This window comes from Pristiophorus japonicus, chromosome 19 (assembly GCF_044704955.1).
Source record: "Pristiophorus japonicus isolate sPriJap1 chromosome 19, sPriJap1.hap1, whole genome shotgun sequence".
Classification (NCBI taxonomy): domain Eukaryota; kingdom Metazoa; phylum Chordata; class Chondrichthyes; family Pristiophoridae; genus Pristiophorus; species Pristiophorus japonicus.
In genome coordinates, this window is record NC_091995.1 from 56,247,202 (window position 1) to 56,267,129 (window position 19,928).

General features: G+C 53.2%; 1 protein-coding gene across 1 annotated transcript in view; it reads left to right on the top strand.

Moving 5' to 3' along the window:
• Positions 1-19,928, top strand: part of LOC139229877 (antigen peptide transporter 1-like) — a 264,121-nt gene that overhangs the window by 35,804 nt on the left and 208,389 nt on the right. The window contains 5 exon segments of the mRNA XM_070861510.1: positions 2,979-3,184; positions 4,439-4,636; positions 6,219-6,347; positions 6,802-6,990; positions 8,360-8,533. Coding sequence (XP_070717611.1) covers positions 2,979-3,184; positions 4,439-4,636; positions 6,219-6,347; positions 6,802-6,990; positions 8,360-8,533 — 896 coding nt within the window.

The following is a 19,928-nucleotide window of genomic DNA, read 5'->3' on the forward strand; positions in this document are numbered from 1 at the left end:
ACGTTTCAATAAGATCACTTCTCATTCTTTTAAACTCCGATGAGTATAGGCTCAATCTGCTCAACCTTTCTTCAAATGACAATCCCTTCGTCTCCGGAATCAACCTAGTGAATCTTCTCTGAACTTCCTCCAGTGCAAGTATATCCTTCCTTAAATGCGGAGACCAAAACTGTATGCAGTACTCCAGGTTTAGTCAGTTGTAGCAGGACTTCCCTGCTTTTATACTCTATCCCCCTTGCAATAAAGGCCAACATTCCATTTGCCTTCCTGATTACTTGCTGTACCTGCATACTAACTTTTTGTGTTTCATGTACAAGAACTCCCAAATCCCTCTGCACTGTAGCATTTTGTAATCGCTCTCCATTTGAATAGTAAGTTGCTTTTTTATTTTTCCTACCAAAGAAGATAACCTCACACTTTCCCACATTATACTCCATCTGCCAAATTTTTGCCACTCACTGAGCCTGTCTATATTCCTTTGTAGATTTTTTTGTGTCCTCCTCACAACTTGCTTTCCCACCCATCTTTGTATTATCAGCAAACTTGGCTACATTACACTCGGTCCCTTCATCCAAGTCATTAATATAAATTATAAATAGTTGAGGCCCCAGCACCGATCCTTGCGGCACCCCATTAGTTACTGTTTGCCAACCAGAAAATAACCATTTATCCCGCCTCTCTGTTTTCTGTTAGTTCGCCAATCCTCTATCCTTGCAAATATATTACCCCACACCCCGTGAGCTCTTATCTTGTGCAGTAGCCTTTTATGTGGCACCTTATTGAATGCCTTCTGGAAATCCAAATACACGACATCCACTGGTTCCCCTTTATCCACTCTGCTCGTTGCATCCTCAAAGAACTGCAGCAGATTTGTCAAACATAATTTCCCTTTCATAAACCATGCTGACTCTGCTTGACTGCATTATGATTTTCTAAATGTCCCACTACTACTTCCTTAATAATGGACTCCAGCATTTTCCCAATGACAGATGTTAGACTAACTGGTCTATAGTTTCCTGCTTTCTGTCTGCCTCCTTTCTTAAATAGGGGCGTTACATTTGCGGTTTTCCAATCCGCTGGGACCTCTCCAGAATCCAGGGAATTTTGGTAGATTACAACCAATGCATCCACTATTTATGCAGCCACTTCTTTTAAGACCCGAGGATGCAGGCCATCAGGTCCACCTTTAGTCCCATTAGTTTGCCTAGTACTTTATCCCTAGTGAAAGTGATTGTTTTAAGTTCCCCCCCCACCCCCCCATAGCTCCTTGATTATCAATTATTGGGATGTTTTTAGTGTCTTCTACTGTGAAGATTGATACAAAATATTTGTTCAAAGTCTGTGCCATTTCCCTGTTCCCCATTATTAATTCTCCAGTCTCATCCTCTAAGGGACCAGTATTTACTTTAGCTACTCTCATAGAAACATAGAAAATAGGTGCAGGAGCAGGCCATTCAGCCCTTCTAGCCTGCACCGCAATTCAATGAGTTCATGGCTGAACATGAAACTTCAGTACCCCCTTCCTGCTTTCTCGCCATAACCCTTGATCCCCCGAGTAGTAAGGACTTCATCTAACTTCCTTTTGAATATATTTAGTGAATTGGCCTCAACTACTTTCTGTGGTAGAGAATTCCACAGGTTCACCACTCTCTGGTTGAAGAAGTTTCTCCTCATCTCGGTCCTAAATGGCTTACCCCTTATCCTCAGACTGTGACCCCTGGTTCTGGACTTCCCCAACATTGGGAACATTCTTTCTGCATCTAACCTGTCTAAACCCGTCAGAATTTTAAACGTTTCTATGAGGTCCCCTCTCATTCTTCTGAACTCCAGTGAATACAAGCCCAGTTGATCCAATCTTTCTTGATAGGTCAGTCCCGCCATCCCGGGAATCAGTCTGGTGAACCTTCGCTGCACTCCCTCAATAGCAAGAATGTCCCTCCTCAAGTTAGGAGACCAAAACTGTACACAATACTCCAGGTGTGGCCTCACCAAGGCCCTGTACAACTGTAGCAACACCTCCCTGCCCCTGTATTCAAATCCCCTCGCTATGAAGGCCAACATGCCATTTGCTTTCTTAACCGCCTGCTGTACCTGCATGCTAACCTTCAATGACTGATGTACCATGACACCCAGGTCTCGTTGCACCTTCCCTTTTCCTAATCTGTCACCATTCAGATAATAGTCTGTCTCTCTGTTTTTACCACCAAAGTGGATAACCTCACATTTATCCACATTATACTTCATCTGCCATGCATTTGCCCACTCACCTAACCTATCCAAGTCACTCTTTTTATATATCTGTAGTTTCTTGCTAGTTTACTCTCGTATGCCATCTTCTCTGGGGCCGATTTTCAGCAGGCCACTGTCCACTCCCGCCGACATTCCTCCTGCAAATCCGCCCAGTGGCACTTTGGAGGTGGCCTGGAACGGGTGGGAGGGGAGAGCCACCGGGAACCGCCCACTGACGTCAACACAGGGAGTAAGAGCCTCAAACCTGTTGGGCAGACGGACAGAGAGAGAGAGACAGAGAGACTGACAGAGAGAGAGAGAGAGACTGACAGAGAGAGAGAGAGACTGACAGAGAGAGACAGACAGACAGAGAGAGAGACAGAGTGCAACAGAGACATACAGAGACAGAGACAGAGAGAGAGAGACAGAGATAAGGGAGAGAGAGATAGAGTCACAGACAGTGATCCCTGGGACAGTAAGAGACAGAGAAAGGCAGACAGAATCTCTGAACCATAGCAATGCCCAGAACAGTACCATAGGTGGAGATTATTATACCGTGCGATAATAATTTGGAATACCGATTCGGTTAAGTTTATTTCTGATTTAATTGCTCATTTATTATCATTGAAAGTGATCAATCTTACTTTGGGAGTATAGAAGCAGGATCAATAAATCTGAGCTGGGAGTTCTCCTGATATGACCCTTTGACAACAAGCGGGTTTTGATGATATCTGTGTGTGTGTTGCTAGGTAACATCACGTCCCGTATCACCACGGATACCAACATGATGAGTGAATCATTGACTGAGAAGCTGAGCTTGTTGATGTGGTATCTGATGAGGGCAGTGTGCCTCCTGGTCTTCATGCTCAACCTGTCCTGCAGACTCTCCTTCTTCACACTCATCGGGATCCCAATCATCATCATTATCCCCGAGCTCACCGGGAAGTTCTATCAGGTTCATGATCTATTGTTCAATGCACATCTCTCACTCCCTGTTAATCACTCTCGATAAGTATCTAATATCAGACTCATTCATAAGAACATAAGAAATAGGAGCAGGAGACGGCCATTCGGCCCCTCGAGCCTGCTCTGCCATTCAATAAGATCATGGCTGATCTTCTACCTCAATTCCACTTTCCTGCACTGTCCCCATATCCCTTGATTCCCTTAATATCCAAAAATCTATCGATCACTGTCTTGAATATACTCAAAGACAGCTCTCTGGGGTAGAGAATTCCAAAAATTCACTGCCCTCTGAGTGAAGAAGTTTCTCCTCATCTCAGTTGTAAATGGCCAACCCCTTATGTTGAGTGTGTGACCCCTGGTTATAGACTCCTCAGCCAGAGGAAACATCTTCCCTGCATCTACCCTGTCAAGCCCTGTAAGAATTTTGTATGTTTCAATGAGATCACTTCTCATTCTTCTAAAGTCTAGAGAATATAGACCCAGTCTACTCAATCGTTCCTCATAGAACAATCCTCCCATCCCAGGAATCAGTCTGGTGAACCTTCGTTGCACTCCCTCTATGGTAAGTAGATGGGATTCCCCATTAACCACTCTCTATATAATACCCTAATATCAGACTCTCCCATTCCCCATTAATAGAGGAACAGGAGGAGGCTATTGAGCCCCTCGAGCCTGTTCCGCCATACAATTGGATCATGGCTGATCTGCAACCTAACTCCGTGTCCCTGCCTTTGCCCCATAGTCCTCAATACCTCTAGGTTAACTGTAATCTATCATCACAGGTTTAAAATTAAAAATTGACCAAGCACCAATTGCCGTATGTGGAAGAGAGTTCCAAACTTCTACCACCCTTTGTGTAGAAGTGCTTCCGAACTTCACTCCTGAAAGGCCTGGCTCTCATTTTTAGGCTGTGTCCCCGAGTCCCAGAATCCCCAACCAACAGAATTAGTTTCTCTCTGTATGGTTCCCCTTAATATCTTTAACACGAGAATCAAATCCTCCTTTAACCATCTAGATTCCAGGGAATACAACCCTAGTTTGTGTCATCTCTCCTTGGACTTTAACCCCTGGAGTCTGGCTATCATTCTGGTGCAGCTACACTGCACTCCCTGTAAGGACAATACATCCTTGCTCAGGTGTGGTGCCCAGAACTGCTCACAGTGCTCCAGGTGTGGCCTATCTAGGGTTGTGTGGAGCTGTATCTGTACAATCTGTCTGAACCTGGTCTTTCTGTATGTGACAGACCCTGTCTGCCGAGGTACAGGAGTCTCTGGCCAAGGCCAACGATGTGGCAGTGGAGACCTTCTCATCCATGAAGACCGTGCGAAGCTTTGCCAATGAAGACGGTGAGGCTCGACGGTACAATGATCGTCTGCAGGACACATTCCAGCTCAACAAGAAGGAGGCTGCAGCCTACGCTGGTTACATGTGGACCAACAGTGTACGTGGGGCCCCGCACCAGGGGTGGGGGTCAATTGGGACGGGGGGGGGGGGTCGAAGGTTACATGTGGATCAACAGTGTACGTGGGGCCCCGCACCAGGGGGTCGATGGGGGCGGCGGGGTCGATGGGTGCTCTCCACTGGGGGGGGGGGGGGGGGGGGCGGCGAGGGGCAGGGGGGGGGCGATGGTTGCATGTGGACCAACAGTGTATGTGGGGCCCCGCACCTGGGGGTGGGGGGAGTCAAGGGGCTCGATGGGGGCAAGGGGGTCGATGGTTACATGTGGACCAACAGTATACGTGGGGCTCGACACCGGGGGTGAGGGCTCGATGGGGTCGGGGGCTCGATGGGTGCTCTCCACCGGGGAGCGAGAGGCGGGGCTTGCCACAGTCAGGGCCTCTCCATTGTAATCTGTTCCCTCTCCCTCCTGTCCCAGTGTGGGACAGCTCTGTAATCTGTTCCCCCTTCCTCCTGTCCCAGTGTGGGACAATCTGTAATATGTTCCCTCTCCCTCCTGTCCCAGTGTGGGACAATCTGTAATCTGTTCCCTCTCCCTCCCTCCCTCCTGTCCCAGTGTGGGACAGCTCTGTAATCTTTTCCCCCTCCTTCCTGTCCCAGTGTGGGACAACGCTGTAATCTGTTCCCTCTCCCTCCTGTCCCAGTGTGGGACAGCTCTAATCTGTTCCCTCTCCCTCCTGTCCCAGTGTGGGACAGCTCTAATCTGTTCCCTCTCCCTCCTGTCCCAGTGTGGGACAGCTCTGTAATCTGTTCCCTCTCCCTCCCTCCTGTCCCAGTGTGGGACAGCTCTGTAATCTGTTCGCCCTCCCTCCTGTCCCATTGTGGGACAGCTCTGTAATCTGTTCCCTCTCCCTCCCTCCTGTCCCAGTGTGGGACAGTCTGTAATCTATTCTCCCTCCCTCCTGTCCCAGTGTGGGACAGTCTGTAATCTGTTCCCCCTCCCTCCTGTCCCAGTGTGGGACAGCTCTGTAATCTGTTCCCTCTCCCTCCTGTCCCAGTGTGGGACAGTCTGTAATCTGTTCCCCCTCCCTCCTGTCCCAATGTGGGACAGCTCTGTAATCTGTTCCCCCTCCCTCCTGTCCCAGTGTGGGACAGCTCTGTAATCTGTTCCCTCTCCCTCCTGTCCCAGTGTGGCACAGCTCTGTAATCTGTTCCCTCTCCCTCCTGTCCCAGTGTGGGACAGCTCTGTAATCTGTTCCCCCTCCTGTCCCAGTGTGGGACAGCTCTGTAATCTGTTCCCCCTCCCTCCTGTCCCAGTGTGGGATAGCTCTGAAATCTGTTCCCCCTCCCTCCTGTCCCAGTGTGGGATAGCTCTGAAATCTGTTCCCTCTCCCTCCTGTCCCAGTGTGGGAGAGCTCTGTAATCTGTTCCCTCTCCCTCCTGTCCCAGTGTGGGACAGCTCTGTAATCTGTTCCCTCTCCCACCTGTCCCAGTGTGGCACAGCTCTGTAATCTGTTCCCTCACCCTCCTGTCCCAGTGTGGCACAGCTCTGTAATCTGTTCCCTCACCCTCCTGTCCCAGTGTGGGACAGCTCTGTAATCTGTTCTCTCTCGATCCTGTCCCAGCTCTCGGGCCTGGTACTGAAGGTCAGTCTGCTGTACTATGGAGGCCGTCTGGTGGCGTCTGGACACATCTCGAGTGGGGATCTCGTCTCCTTCATCCTGTATGAGTTGCAATTCACACAGTCTGTCGAGGTGAGTGATGGAAGATTGTTCTCGGGTGACATTTAACCAGATGCTCTCCATCTGATGACCAGAGCCTCTCCGTCTGATAACCAGAGCCTCTCCGTCTGATGACCAGAGCCTCTCCGTCTGATGACCAGAGCCTCTCCGTCTGATGACCAGAGCCTCTCCGTCTGATGACCAGAGCCTCTCCGTCTGATGACCAGAGCCTCTCCGTCTGATGAAAAAGCCACTCCCCCCCCCCTCCACCATCGGTGTGGGTCACCTCTCACTTGCCGATGTGTCCTGAAGGACTGAGTAGGGTAGAGGTTGTGGGGAAGGCCAATGTATTATGGCTCGGGGCTCCCTCTGTGAGGCTGTGTCGCTGCGTCCTGCTTTTAGCTGAAGGGATGTGGTGTTAAAGTTTCTGACTTGTTCAAGTCCCTCACGCTGTGCTAACGTTGTATCCCTCTGTGTCCGACATCAGGTCCTTCTGTCTGTCTACCCCAATGTGAAGAAAGCTGTGGGGGCCTCGGAGAAAGTTTTCGAGTACATGGATCGCAAACCTGCCATTTCCACAGTGGGGACGCTGGCCCCCCAAAGGCTAAAGGCTAACCTTGAGTTCAGGAATGTGACGTTCGCCTACCCCAAGCGACCAGACACCCCAGTCTTGAAGGTACGGTGGCTCTTTGGTATCATATCATTCTGCAGGAGCGCGGTACGTTGGTGAGAGGAAGTAATGGTCCACACCAGCCAGGAGGGCACTGATGAGGTAGGTGGCGAGTGTCTGTGATGTTATTTATATCGACTTCCAGAAGGCATTCACTCAGGTTCCACACAAGAGACTTAGCAACATGTTAACGGTAAGTCAGGTCTGACTAATCTAGTCGATGATGTTGAAGGGGTCACTGAGGAGGTAGGTGGGGGAGTGTCTGTGGACGTTATTTATATCGATTTCCAGAAGGCTTTCACTCAGGTTCCACACAAGAGACTTAGCAACATGAGGGTGGCTGGAATTGAGCTGGTCCGTTGACTTGGTGAGGAAATTGTTTGGGAGGTGGGAGACAGGGAGTGGGGAGGAAGGTACATACTCTGATTGGTGGGATATGACCAGTGGTATCCCCAGGGATCTGTTCTGGGGCACAGCTTTTCACCACATTTATAACTGACTTGGATGAAGGAGGGGAGAGTTGTATATCAAAGTTTGCAGATGACGCTAAGTTCGTGGGACAGAAAGTTATGTAGGTGGGAGCAGGAAGTTTCAGAGACATGCTTAGATTAAGTGTGGGTACAACAGCAACAGATGGAGTTCACTGTGGGAAAGTGTGAGGTCGTCCACTTTGGACCCGAGACAGATCGGTTAGAGTATTTTCTAAATGGTGAGAGGCTGAGAACTGTGCATGTGCAGAGAGATTTAGGGCCCAAGGACAGAAATCACTCAAAGCTGGTACAAAAAATAATTAAAAGTCTGATGGAAGGTGGGCCTTTATCTCCAGGGCTACAATACAGAGGGATGGGGGGGAAGTTAAGCTCCAGCTCTATAAAACTCTGGTTACACCCCATCTGGAGCGCTGTGTTCAGTGCTGGGCCCTGCACTGCGGGAAGGATAGATTGATCTTGGATGGGGTCCAGTGCAAATTGAGCAGAATGATACCGGGGGTGAGAGGATCAATTACAAGGACAGGTTGTATAACCATGGCTTGTATTCCCTGGACTATCGAAGAGAAGAACTGATTTAATGAGCTGATAAGGTAAATAGAGAGACACTCTGGTGGGGGTGTCCACAACGTGGGGGCATAGCTTTCTAATTAGATTCAGGCCTGATGTCAGGGAGCATTTCTTCACACAAAGGGCAGTGGAGATCTGGAACACTCTCACACACAAAGCTGTTGAGGCCGGGGGTAAGTTGAACATTTCACAGCTGTTCAGCCATGGTTGAACTAAATGGTGGAACAGGCTCGAGGGGCTGAATGGCCTCCACTGATGGGAGGGACCTCAGAGACTGTCTAAAACTTGTAATGACATCTGACACCATTTGTTTTCAGAATGTGTCCTTCAAGCTGCGGCCTGGGGAGATCACGGCCCTGGTGGGTCCGTCTGGCGGGGGTAAGACCACCTGCGTGTGTCTGCTGGAGCGCTTTTATCTACCTCAGTCAGGGGAGATCCTGCTGGATGGGAAACCGATTGAGGAATACGAGCACAAATATTATCACAACAAGGTAAGGAATGGGGTGATATACACAGGGACAGTAACAGTGTGTAATATGCACAGGGACAGTAACTGTGTAATATACACAGGGACAGTAACAGTGTGTAATATACTAAGGGCCAGTAACAGTGTGTAATATACACAGGGTCAGTAACTGTGTGTAATATGCACAGGGACAGCAACTGTGTAATATACACAGGGACAGTAACAGTGTGTAATATACACAGGGCCAGTAACAGTGTGTAATATACACAGGGTCAGTAACTGTGTGTAATATGCACAGGGACAGTAACTATGTAATATACACAGGGTCAGTAACAGTGTGCAATATACACAGGGACAGTAACAGTGTGTAATACCCCAGTATGTGTCCTAAATCCCCCTACCCCAGTGTGTCCTAAATCCCCCTACCCCAGTGTGTGTCCTAAATCCCCCTACCCCAGTGTGTGTCCTAAATCCCCCTACCCCAGTGTATCCCTAAATCCCCCGACCCCAGTGTGTGTCCCTAAATCCCCCTACCCCAGTGTGTGTCCTAAATCCCCCTACCCCAGTGTGTCCTAAATCCCCCTACCCCAGTGTGTGTCCTAAATCCCCCTACCCCAGTGTGTCCCTAAATCCCCCTACCCCAGTGTGTCCCTAAATCCCCCGACCCCAGTGTGTCCTAAATCCCCCTACCCCAGTGTGTGTCCTAAATCCCCCGACCCCAGTGTGTCCCTAAATCCCCCGACCCCAGTGTGTCCCTAAATCCCCCTACCCCAGTGTGTCCCTAAATCCCCCGACCCCAGTGTGTCCCTAAATCCCCCTACCCCAGTGTGTCCCTAAATCCCCCTACCCCAGTGTGTCCTAAATCCCCCTACCCCAGTGTGTGTCCTAAATCCCCCTACCCCAGTGTGTCCCTAAATCCCCCGACCCCAGTGTGTCCTAAATCCCCCTACCCCAGTGTGTCCCTAAATCCCCCGACCCCAGTGTGTCCCTAAATCCCCCGACCCCAGTGTGTCCTAAATCCCCCTACCCCAGTGTGTCCCTAAATCCCCCTACCTCAGAGTGTGTCCCTAAATCCCCCTACCCCAGTGTGTCCCTAAATCCCCCTACCCCAGTGTGTGTCCCTAAATCCCCCTACCCCAGTGTGTCCTAAATCCCCATACCCCAGTGTGTCCCTAAATCCCCCTACCCCAGTGTGTGTCCTAAATCCCCCTACCCCAGTGTGTGTCCCGAAATCTCCCTACCCCAGTGTGTCCTAAATCCCCCTACCCCAGTGTGTCCTAAATCCCCCAACCCCAGTGTGTGTCCTAAATCCCCCTACCCCAGTGTGTGTCCCTAAATCCCCCTACCCCAGTGTGTGTCCTAAATCCCCCTATCCCAGTGTGTCCTAAATCCACCTACCCCAGTGTGTGTCCCTAAATCCCCCTACCCCAGTGTGTCCTAAATCCCCCTCCCCCAGTGCGTCCCTAAATCCCCCTACCCCAGTGTGTGTCCCTAAATCCCCCTACCACAGTGTGTCCTAAATCCCCCTACCCCAGTGTGTGTCCGAAATCCCCCTACCCCAGTGTGTCCCTAAATCCCCCGACCCCAGTGTGTGTCCGAAATCCCCCTACCCCAGTGTGTCCCTAAATCCCCCGACCCCAGTGTGTCCTAAATCCCCCTACCCCAGTGTGTGTCCCTAAATCCCCCTACCCCAGTGTGTCCTAAATCCCCCTACCCCAGTGTGTCCCTAAATCCCCCGACCCCAGTGTGTCCTAAATCCCCCTACCCCAGTGTGTCCCTAAATACCCCTAACCCAGTGTGTCCCTAAATCCCCCTACCCCAGTGTGTCCTAAATCCCCCTACCCCAGTGTGTCCCTAAATCCCCCTACCTCAGAGTGTGTCCCGAAATCCCCCTACCCCAGTGTGTCCCTAAATCCCCCTACCCCAGTGTGTGTCCCTAAATCCGCCTACCCTAGTGTGTCCTAAATCCCCATACCCCAGTGTGTCCCTAAATCCCCCTACCCCAGTGTGTGTCCTAAATCCCCCTACCCCAGTGTGTGTCCCGAAATCTCCCTACCCCAGTGTGTGTCCCTAAATCCCCCTACCCCAGTGTGTGTCGTAAATCCCCTTACCCCAGTGTGTCCTAAATCCCCCTACCCCAGTGTGTCCTAAATCCCCCGACCCCAGTGTGTGTCCTAAATCCCCCTACCCCGGTGTGTCCTAAATCCCCCTACCCCAGTGTGTCCTAAATCCCCCTACCCCAGTGTGTCCTAAATCCCCCTACCCCAGTGTGTGTCCTAAATCCCCCAACCCCAGTGTGTGTCCCTAAATCCCCCTACCCCAGTGTGTGTCCTAAATCCACCTACCCCAGTGTGTGTCCCTAAATCCCCCTACCCCAGTGTGTCCTAAATCCCCCTACCCCAGTGTGTGTCCCTAAATCCCCCTACCACAGTGTGTCCTAAATCCCCCTACCCCAGTGTGTGTCCGAAATCCCCCTACCCCAGTGTGTCCCTAAATCCCCCGACCCCAGTGTGTCCTAAATCCCCCTACCCCAGTGTGTGTCCGAAATCCCCCGACCCCAGTGTGTCCCTAAATCCCCCGACCCCAGTGTGTCCTAAATCCCCCTACCCCAGTGTGTCCCTAAATACCCCTAACCCAGTGTGTCCCTAAATCCCCCTACCCCAGTGTGTCCTAAATCCCCCTACCCCAGTGTGTGTCCCTAAATCCGCCTACCCTAGTGTGTCCCTAAATCCCCCTACCCCAGTGTGTCCCTAAATCCCCCTACCCCAGTGTGTCCCTAAATCCCCCTACCCCAGTGTGTGTCCTAAATCCCCCTTCCCCAGTGTGTCCTAAATCCCCCTACCCCAGTGTGTGTCCTAAATCCCCCTACCCCAGTGTGTGTCCTAAATCCCCCTACCCCAGTGTGTGTCCTAAATCCCCCTACCCCAGTGTGTCCCTAAATCCCCCTATCCAAGTGTGTGTCCTAAATCCCTCTACCCCAGTGTGTCCTAAATCCCCCTACCCCAGTGTGTCCCTAAATCCCCCTACTCCAGTGTGTCCTAAATCCCCCTACCCCAGTGTGTCCTAAATCCCCCGACCCCAGTGTGTCCCTAAATCCCCCTACCCCAGTGTGTCCCTAAATCCCCCTACCCCACTGTGTGACCTAAATCCCTCTACCCCAGTGTGTTCCTACATCCCCCGACCCCAGTGTGTGTCCCTAAATCCCCCTACCCCAGTGTGTGTCCCTAAATCCCCCTACCCCAGTGTGTCCGAAATCCCCCTACCCCAGTGTGTGTCCCTAAATCCCCCTACCCCAGTGTGTCCTAAATCCCCCTACCCCAGTGTGTCCCCTAAATCCCCCTACCCCAGTGTGTGTCCTAAATCCCCCTACCCCAGTGTGTCTCTAAATCCCCCTATCCAAGTGTGTGTCCTAAATCCCCCTACCCCAGTGTGTCCTAAATCCCCCTACCCCAGTGTGTCCCTAAATCCCCCTACCCCAGTGTGTCCCTAAATCCCCCTACCCCAGTGTGTTCCTACATCCCCCTACCCCAGTGTGTGTCCCTAAATCCCCCTACCCCAGTGTGTGTCCTAAATCCCCCTACCCCAGTGTGTGTCCCTAAATCCCCCTACCCCAGTGTGTCCTAAATCCCCCTACTCCAGTGTGTGTCCCTAAATCCCCCTACCCCAGTGTGTCCTAAATCCCCCTACCCCAGTGTGTCCCCTAAATCCCCCTACCCCAGTGTGTGTCCTAAATCCGCCTACCGCAGTGTGTCCTAAATCCCCCGACCCCAGTGTGTCCCTAAATCCCCCTACCCCAGTGTGTCCCTAAATCCCCCGACCCCAGTGTGTCCCTAAATCCCCCGACCCCAGTGTGTCCTAAATCCCCCTACCCCAGTGTGTCCTAAATCCCCCGACCCCAGTGTGTCCCTAAATCCCCCTACCCCAGTGTGTGTCCTAAATCCCCCTTCCCCAGTGTGTCCTAAATCCCCCTACCCCAGTGTGTGTCCTAAATCCCCCTACCCCAGTGTGTGTCCCTAAATCCCCCTACCCCAGTGTGTGTCCTAAATCCCCCTACCCCAGTGTGTGTCCTAAATCCCCCTACCCCAGTGTGTCCCTAAATCCCCCTACCCCACTGTGTGTCCTAAATCCCCCTACCCCAGTGTGTCCCTAAATCCCCCTACACCAGTGTGTCCCTAAATCCCCCTACCCCAGTGTGTTCCTACATCCCCCGACCCCAGTGTGTGTCCCTAAATCCCCCTACCCCAGTGTGTGTCCCTAAATCCCCCTACCCCAGTGTGTCCCTAAATCCCCCTGCCCCAGTGTGTGTCTCTAAATCCCCCTACCCCAGTGTGTCCTAAATCCCCCTACCCCAGTGTGTCCCCTAAATCCCCCTACCCCAGTGTGTGTCCTAAATCCCCCTACCCCAGTGTGTCCTAAATCCCCCTACCCCAGTGTGTCCCTAAATCTCCCTACCCCAGTGTGTGTCCTAAATCCACCTACCCCAGTGTGTCCCTAAATCCGCCTACCCCAGTGTGTCCCTAAATCCCCCTACCCCAGTGTGTGTCCTAAATCCCCCTGCCCCAGTGTGTCCCTAAATCCCCCTACCCCAGTGTGTGTCCTAAATCCCCCTACCCCAGTGTGTCCTAAATCCCCATACCCCAGTGTGTCCCTGAATTTCCCTACCCCAGTGTGTGTCCTAAATCCCCCTACCCCAGTGTGTGTCCTAAATCCCCCTACCCCAGTGTGTGTCCTAAATCCCCCTACCCCAGTGTGTGTCCCTAAATCCCCCGACCCCAGTGTGTCCTAAATCCCCCTACCCCAGTGTGTCCTAAATCCCCCGACCCCAGTGTGTCCCTAAATCCCCCTACCCCAGTGTGTGTCCTAAATCCCCCTTCCCCAGTGTGTCCTAAATCCCCCTACCCCAGTGTGTGTCCTAAATCCCCCTACCCCAGTGTGTCCCTAAATCCCCCTACCCCAGTGTGTCCCTAAATCCCCCTACCCCAGTGTGTCCCTAAATCCCCCTACCCCAGTGTGTCCCTAAATCCCCCTACCCCAGTGTGTCCTAAATCCCCCTACCCCAGTGTGTCCTAAATCCCCCGACCCCAGTGTGTCCCTAAATCCCCCTACCCCAGTGTGTGTCCTAAATCCCCCTTCCCCAGTGTGTCCTAAATCCCCCTACCCCAGTGTGTGTCCTAAATCCCCCTACCCCAGTGTGTGTCCCTAAATCCCCCTACCCCAGTGTGTCCTCAATCCCCCTACCCCAGTGTGTGTCCTCAATCCCCCTACCCCAGTGTGTGTCCTAAATCCCCCTACCCCAGTGTGTCCCTAAATCCCCCTACCCCAGTGTGTCCCTAAATCCCCCTACCCCAGTGTGTCCTAAATCCCCCGACCCCAGTGTGTCCCTAAATCCCCCTACCCCAGTGTGTGTCCTAAATCCCCCTTCCCCAGTGTGTCCTAAATCCCCCTACCCCAATGTGTGTCCTAAATCCCCCTACCCCAGTGTGTGTCCCTAAATCCCCCTACCCCAGTGTGTCCTCAATCCCCCTACCCCAGTGTGTGTCCTCAATCCCCCTACCCCAGTGTGTGTCCTAAATCCCCCTACCCCAGTGTGTCCCTAAATCCCCCTACCCCAGTGTGTCCCTAAATCCCCCTACCCCACTGTGTGTCCTAAATCCCCCTACCCCAGTGTGTGTCCTAAATCCCCCTACCCCAGTGTGTCCCTAAATCCCCCTACCCCAGTGTGTCCCTAAATCCCCCTGCCCCAGTGTGTCCCTAAATCCCCCTACACCAGTGTGTCCCTAAATCCCCCTACCCCAGTGTGTTCCTACATCCCCCGACCCCAGTGTGTGTCCCTAAATCCCCCTACCCCAGTGTGTGTCCCTAAATCCCCCTACCCCAGTGTGTCCTAAATCCCCCTACCCCAGTGTGTGTCCCTAAATCCCCCTACCCCAGTGTGTCCTAAATCCCCCTACCCCAGTGTGTCCCCTAAATCCCCCTACCCCAGTGTGTGTCCTAAATCCCCCTACCCCAGTGTGTCCTAAATCCCCCTACCCCAGTGTGTCCCTAAATCTCCCTACCCCAGTGTGTGTCCTAAATCCACCTACCCCAGTGTGTCCCTAAATCCGCCTACCCCAGTGTGTCCCTAAATCCCCCTACCCCAGTGTGTGTCCTAAATCCCCCTACCCCAGAGTGTCCTAAATTCCCATACCCCAGTGTGTGTCCCTGAATCCCCCTACCCCAGTGTGTGTCCTAAATCCCCCTACCCCAGTGTGTGTCCTAAATCCCCCTACCCCAGTGTGTGTCCCTAAATCCCCCTACCCCAGTGTGTCCTAAATCCCCCTACCCCAGTGTGTGTCCTAAATCCCCCTACCCCAGTGTGTGTCCGAAATCCCCCTACCGCAGTGTGTCCTAAATCCCCCTACCCCAGTGTGTGTCCCTAAATCACCCTACCCCAGTGTGTGTCCTAAATCCCCCTACCCCAGTGTGTGTCCCTAAATCCCCCTACCCCAGTGTGTCCTAAATCCCCCTACCCCAGTGTGTGTCCTAAATCCCCCTACCCCAGTGTGTGTCCCTAAATCCCCCTTCCCCAGTGTGTCCCTAAATTCCCCTACCCCAGAGTGTCCTAAATTCCCCTACCCCAGTGTGTCCCTAAATCCCCCTACCCCAGTGTGTGTCCCTAAATCCCCCTTCCCCAGTGTGTCCCTAAATCCCCCTACCCCAGTGTGTGTCCTAAATCCCCCTACCCCAGTGTGTGTCCTAAATCCCCCTACCCCAGTGTGTCCCTAAATCCCCCTACCCCAGTGTGTGTCCTAAATCACCCTACCCCAGTGTGTGTCCCTAAATCCCCCTTCCCCAGTGTGTCCCTAAATCCCCCTTCCCCAGTGTGTCCCTAAATCCCCCTACTCCAGTGTGTGTCCTAAATCCCCCTACCCCAGTGTGTGTCCCTAAATCCCCCTTCCCCAGTGTGTCCCTAAATCCCCCTTCCCCAGTGTGTCCCTAAATCCCCCTACCCCAGTGTGTGTCCCTAAATCCCCCTACCCCAGTGTTTGTCCTAAATCCCCCTACCCCAGTGTGTGTCCCTAAATCCCCCTACCCCAGTGTGTGTCCCTAAATCCTCCTACCCCAGTGTGTCCCTAAATCCCCCTACCCCAGTGTGTCCCTAAATCCCCCTACCCCAGTGTGTCCCTAAATCCCCCTACCCCAGTGTGTCCCTAAATCCCCCTACCCCAGTGTGTGTCCTAAATCCCCCAACCCCAGTGTGTCCCTAAATCCCCCTACCCTAGTGTGTGTCCTATATCCCCCTACCCCAGTGTGTCCCTGAATTTCCCTACCCCAGTGTGTGTCCTAAATCCCTCTACCCCAGTGTGTGTCCCTAAATCCCCCTACCCCAGTGTGTGTCCTAAATCCCCCTACCCCAGTGTGTGTCCTAAATCCCCCTACCCCAGTGTGTCCCTGAATTTTCCTACCCCAGTGTGTGTCCTAAATCCCCCTACCCCAGTGTGTGTCCCTAAATCCCCCTACCCCAGTGTGTGTCCTGAATCCCCCTACCCCAGTATGTGTCCTAAATCCCCCTACCCCAGTGTGTGTCCTAAATCCCCCTACCCCAGTGTGTCCTAAATCCCCCTTCCCCAGTGTGTCCCTGAATTTCCCTACCCCAGTGTGTGTCCTAAATCCCCCCACCCCAGTGTACCCTAAATCCCCCTACCCCAGTGTGTCCCTAAATCCCCCTACCCCAGTGTGTCCCTAAATCCCCCTACCCCAGTGTGTCCTAAATCCCCCTCCCCCAGTGTGTGTCCTAAATCCCCCTACCCCAGTGTGTCCCTAAATCCCCCGACCCCAGTGTGTCCTAAATCCCCCTACCCCAGTGTGTCCCTAAATCCCCCGACCCCAGTGTGTCCCTAAATCCCCCTACCCCAGTGTGTCCTAAATCCCCCTACCCCAGTGTGTCCCTAAATCCCCCTACCTCAGAGTGTGTCCCTAAATCCCCCTACCCCAGTGTGTACCTAAATCCCCCTACCCCAGTGTGTACCTAAATCCCCCTACCCCAGTGTGTCCCTAAATCCCCCGACCCCAGTGTGTCCTAAATCCCCCTACCCCAGTGTGTCCTAAATCCCCCGACCCCAGTGTGTCCCTAAATCCCCCTACCCCAGTGTGTGTCCTAAATCCCCCTTCCCCAGTGTGTCCTAAATCCCCCTACCCCAGTGTGTGTCCTAAATCCCTCTACCCCAGTGTGTCCCTAAATCCCCCTACCCCAGTGTGTCCCTAAATCCCCCTACCCCAGTGTGTCCCTAAATCCCCCTACCCCAGTGTGTCCCTAAATCCCCCTACACCAGTGTGTCCCTAAATCCCCCTACCCCAGTGTGTTCCTACATCCCCCGACCCCAGTGTGTGTCCCTAAATCCCCCTACCCCAGTGTGTGTCCCTAAATCCCCCTACCCCAGTGTGTCCTAAATCCCCCTACCCCAGTGTGTGTCCCTAAATCCCCCTACCCCAGTGTGTCCTAAATCCCCCTACCCCAGTGTGTCCCCTAAATCCCCCTACCCCAGTGTGTGTCCTAAATCCCCCTACCCCAGTGTGTCCTAAATCCCCCTACCCCAGTGTGTCCCTAAATCTCCCTACCCCAGTGTGTGTCCTAAATCCACCTACCCCAGTGTGTCCCTAAATCCGCCTACCCCAGTGTGTCCCTAAATCCCCCGACCCCAGTGTGTGTCCTAAATCCCCCTGCCCCAGTGTGTCCCTAAATCCCCCTACCCCAGTGTGTGTCCTAAATCCCCCTACCCCAGTGTGTGTCCTAAATCCCCATACCCCAGTGTGTCCCTGAATTTCCCTACCCCAGTGTGTGTCCTAAATCCCCCTACCCCAGTGTGTGTTCCTAAATCCCCCTACCCCAGTGTGTGTCCTAAATCCCCCTACCCCAGTGTATGTCCCTAAATCCCCCGACCCCAGTGTGTCCTAAATCCCCCTACCCCAGTGTGTGTCCCTAAATCCCCCCACCCCAGTGTGTCCTAAATCCCCCTACCCCAGTGTGTCCCCTAAATCCCCCTACCCCAGTGTGTGTCCTAAATCCCCCTACCCCAGTGTGTGTCCTAAATCCCCCTACCGCAGTGTGTCCTAAATCCCCCTACCCCAGTGTGTGTCCCTAAATCACCCTACCCCAGTGTGTGTCCTAAATCCCCCTACCCCAGTGTGTGTCCCTAAATCCCCCTACCCCAGTGTGTCCTAAATCCCCCTACCCCAGTGTGTGTCCTAAATCCCCCTACCCCAGTGTGTGTCCCTAAATCCCCCTTCCCCAGTGTGTCCCTAAATTCCCCTACCCCAGTGTGTCCCTAAATCCCCCTACCCCAGTGTTTGTCCTAAATCCCCCTACCCCAGTGTTTGTCCTAAATCCCCCTGCCCCAGTGTGTCCCTAAATCTCCCCACCCCAATGTGTCCCTAAATCCCCCTACCCCAGTGTGTGTCCTAAATCCCCCTAACCCAGTGTGTCCTAAATCCCCCTACCCCAGTGTGTGTCCCTAAATCCTCCTACCCCAGTGTGTCCCTAAATCCCCCTACCCCAGTGTGTCCCTAAATCCCCCTACCCCAGTGTGTCCCTAAATCCCCCTACCCCAGTGTGTCCCTAAATCCCCCTACCCCAGTGTGTGTCCTAAATCTCCCTACCCCAGTGTGTCCCTAAATCCCCCTACCCCAGTGTGTGTCCTATATCCCCCTACCCCAGTGTGTCCCTGAATTTCCCTACCCCAGTGTGTGTCCTAAATCCCCCTACCCCAGTGTGTGTCCCTAAATCCCCCTACCCCAGTGTGTGTCCTAAATCCCCCTACCCCAGTGTGTGTCCTAAATCCCCCTACCCCAGTGTGTGTCCTAAATCCCCCGACCCCAGTATGTCCTAAATCCCCCTACCCCAGTGTGTCCCTGAATTTCCCTACCCCAGTGTGTGTCCTAAAACCCCTACCCCAGTGTGTCCCTAAATCCCCCGACCCCAGTGTGTCCTAAATCCCCCTACCCCAGTGTGTCCCTAAATCCCCCTACCCCTGTATGTCCCTAAATCCCCCTACCCCAGTGTGTCCCTAAATCCCCCTACCCCAGTGTGTCCCTAAATCCCCCTACCCCAGTGTGTCCCTAAATCCCCCTACCCCAGTGTGTGTCCTAAATCCCCCTACCCCAGTGTGTCCTAAATCCCCCTACCCCAGTGTGTGTCCCTAAATCCCCCTACCCCAGTGTGTGTCCCGAAATCTCCCTACCCCAGTGTCTGTCCCTCAATCCCCCTACCCCAGTGTGTGTCCTAAATCCCCCTACCCCAGTGTGTGTCCTAAATCCCCCTACCCCAGTGTGTGTCCTAAATCCCCCTACCCCAGTGTGTGTCCTAAATCCCTCTATCCCAGTGTGTGTCCCTAAATCCCCCGACCCCAGTGTGTGTCCCTAAATCCCCCGACCCCAGTGTGTCCTAACTCCCCCTACCCCAGTGTGTCCTAAATCCCCCTACCCCAGTGTGTCCCTAAATCACCCTACCCCAGTGTGTCCCTAAATCCCCCTACCCCAGTGTGTCCTAAATCCCCCTACCCCAGTGTGTGTCCTAAATCTCTCTACCCCAGTGTGTTCCTACATCCCCCTACCCCAGTGTGTTCCTACATCCCCCGACCCCAGTGTGTGTCCCTAAATCCCCCTACCCCAGTGTGTGTCCCTAAATCCCCCTACCCCAGTGTGTCCTAAATCCCCCTACCCCAGTGTGTGTCCCTAAATCCCCCTACCCCAGTGTGTCCTAAATCCCCCTACCCCAGTGTGTCCCCTAAATCCCCCTACCCCAGTGTGTGTCCTAAATCCCCCTACCCCAGTGTGTCCTAAATCCCCCGACCCCAGTGTGTCCTAAATCCCCCGACCCCAGTGTGTCCTAAATCCCCCTACCCCAGTGTGTCCTAAATCCCCCTACCCCAGTGTGTCCTAAATCCCCCGACCCCAGTGTGTCCTAAATCCCCCGACCCCAGTGTGTCCCTAAATCCCCCTACCCCAGTGTGTGTCCGAAATCCCCCTTCCCCAGTGTGTCCTAAATCCCCCTACCCCAGTGTGTGTCCTAAATCCCCCTACCCCAGTGTGTCCCTAAATCCCCCTACCCCAGTGTGTCCCTAAATCCCCCTACCCCAGTGTGTGTCCCTAAATCCCCCTACCCCAGTGTGTCATAAATCCCCCGACCCCAGTGTGTCCCTAAATCCCCCTACCCCAGTGTGTGCCTAAATCCCCCTACCCCACTGTGTGTCCTAAATCCCTCTACCCCAGTGTGCCCTAAATCCCCCTACCCCAGTGTGTCCCTAAATCCCCCTACCCCAGTGTGTCCCTAAATCCCCCTACCCCAGTGTGTCCCTAAATCCCCCTACCCCAGTGTGTCCCTAAATCCCCCTACCCCAGTGTGTTCCTACATCCCCCGACCCCAGTGTGTGTCCCTAAATCCC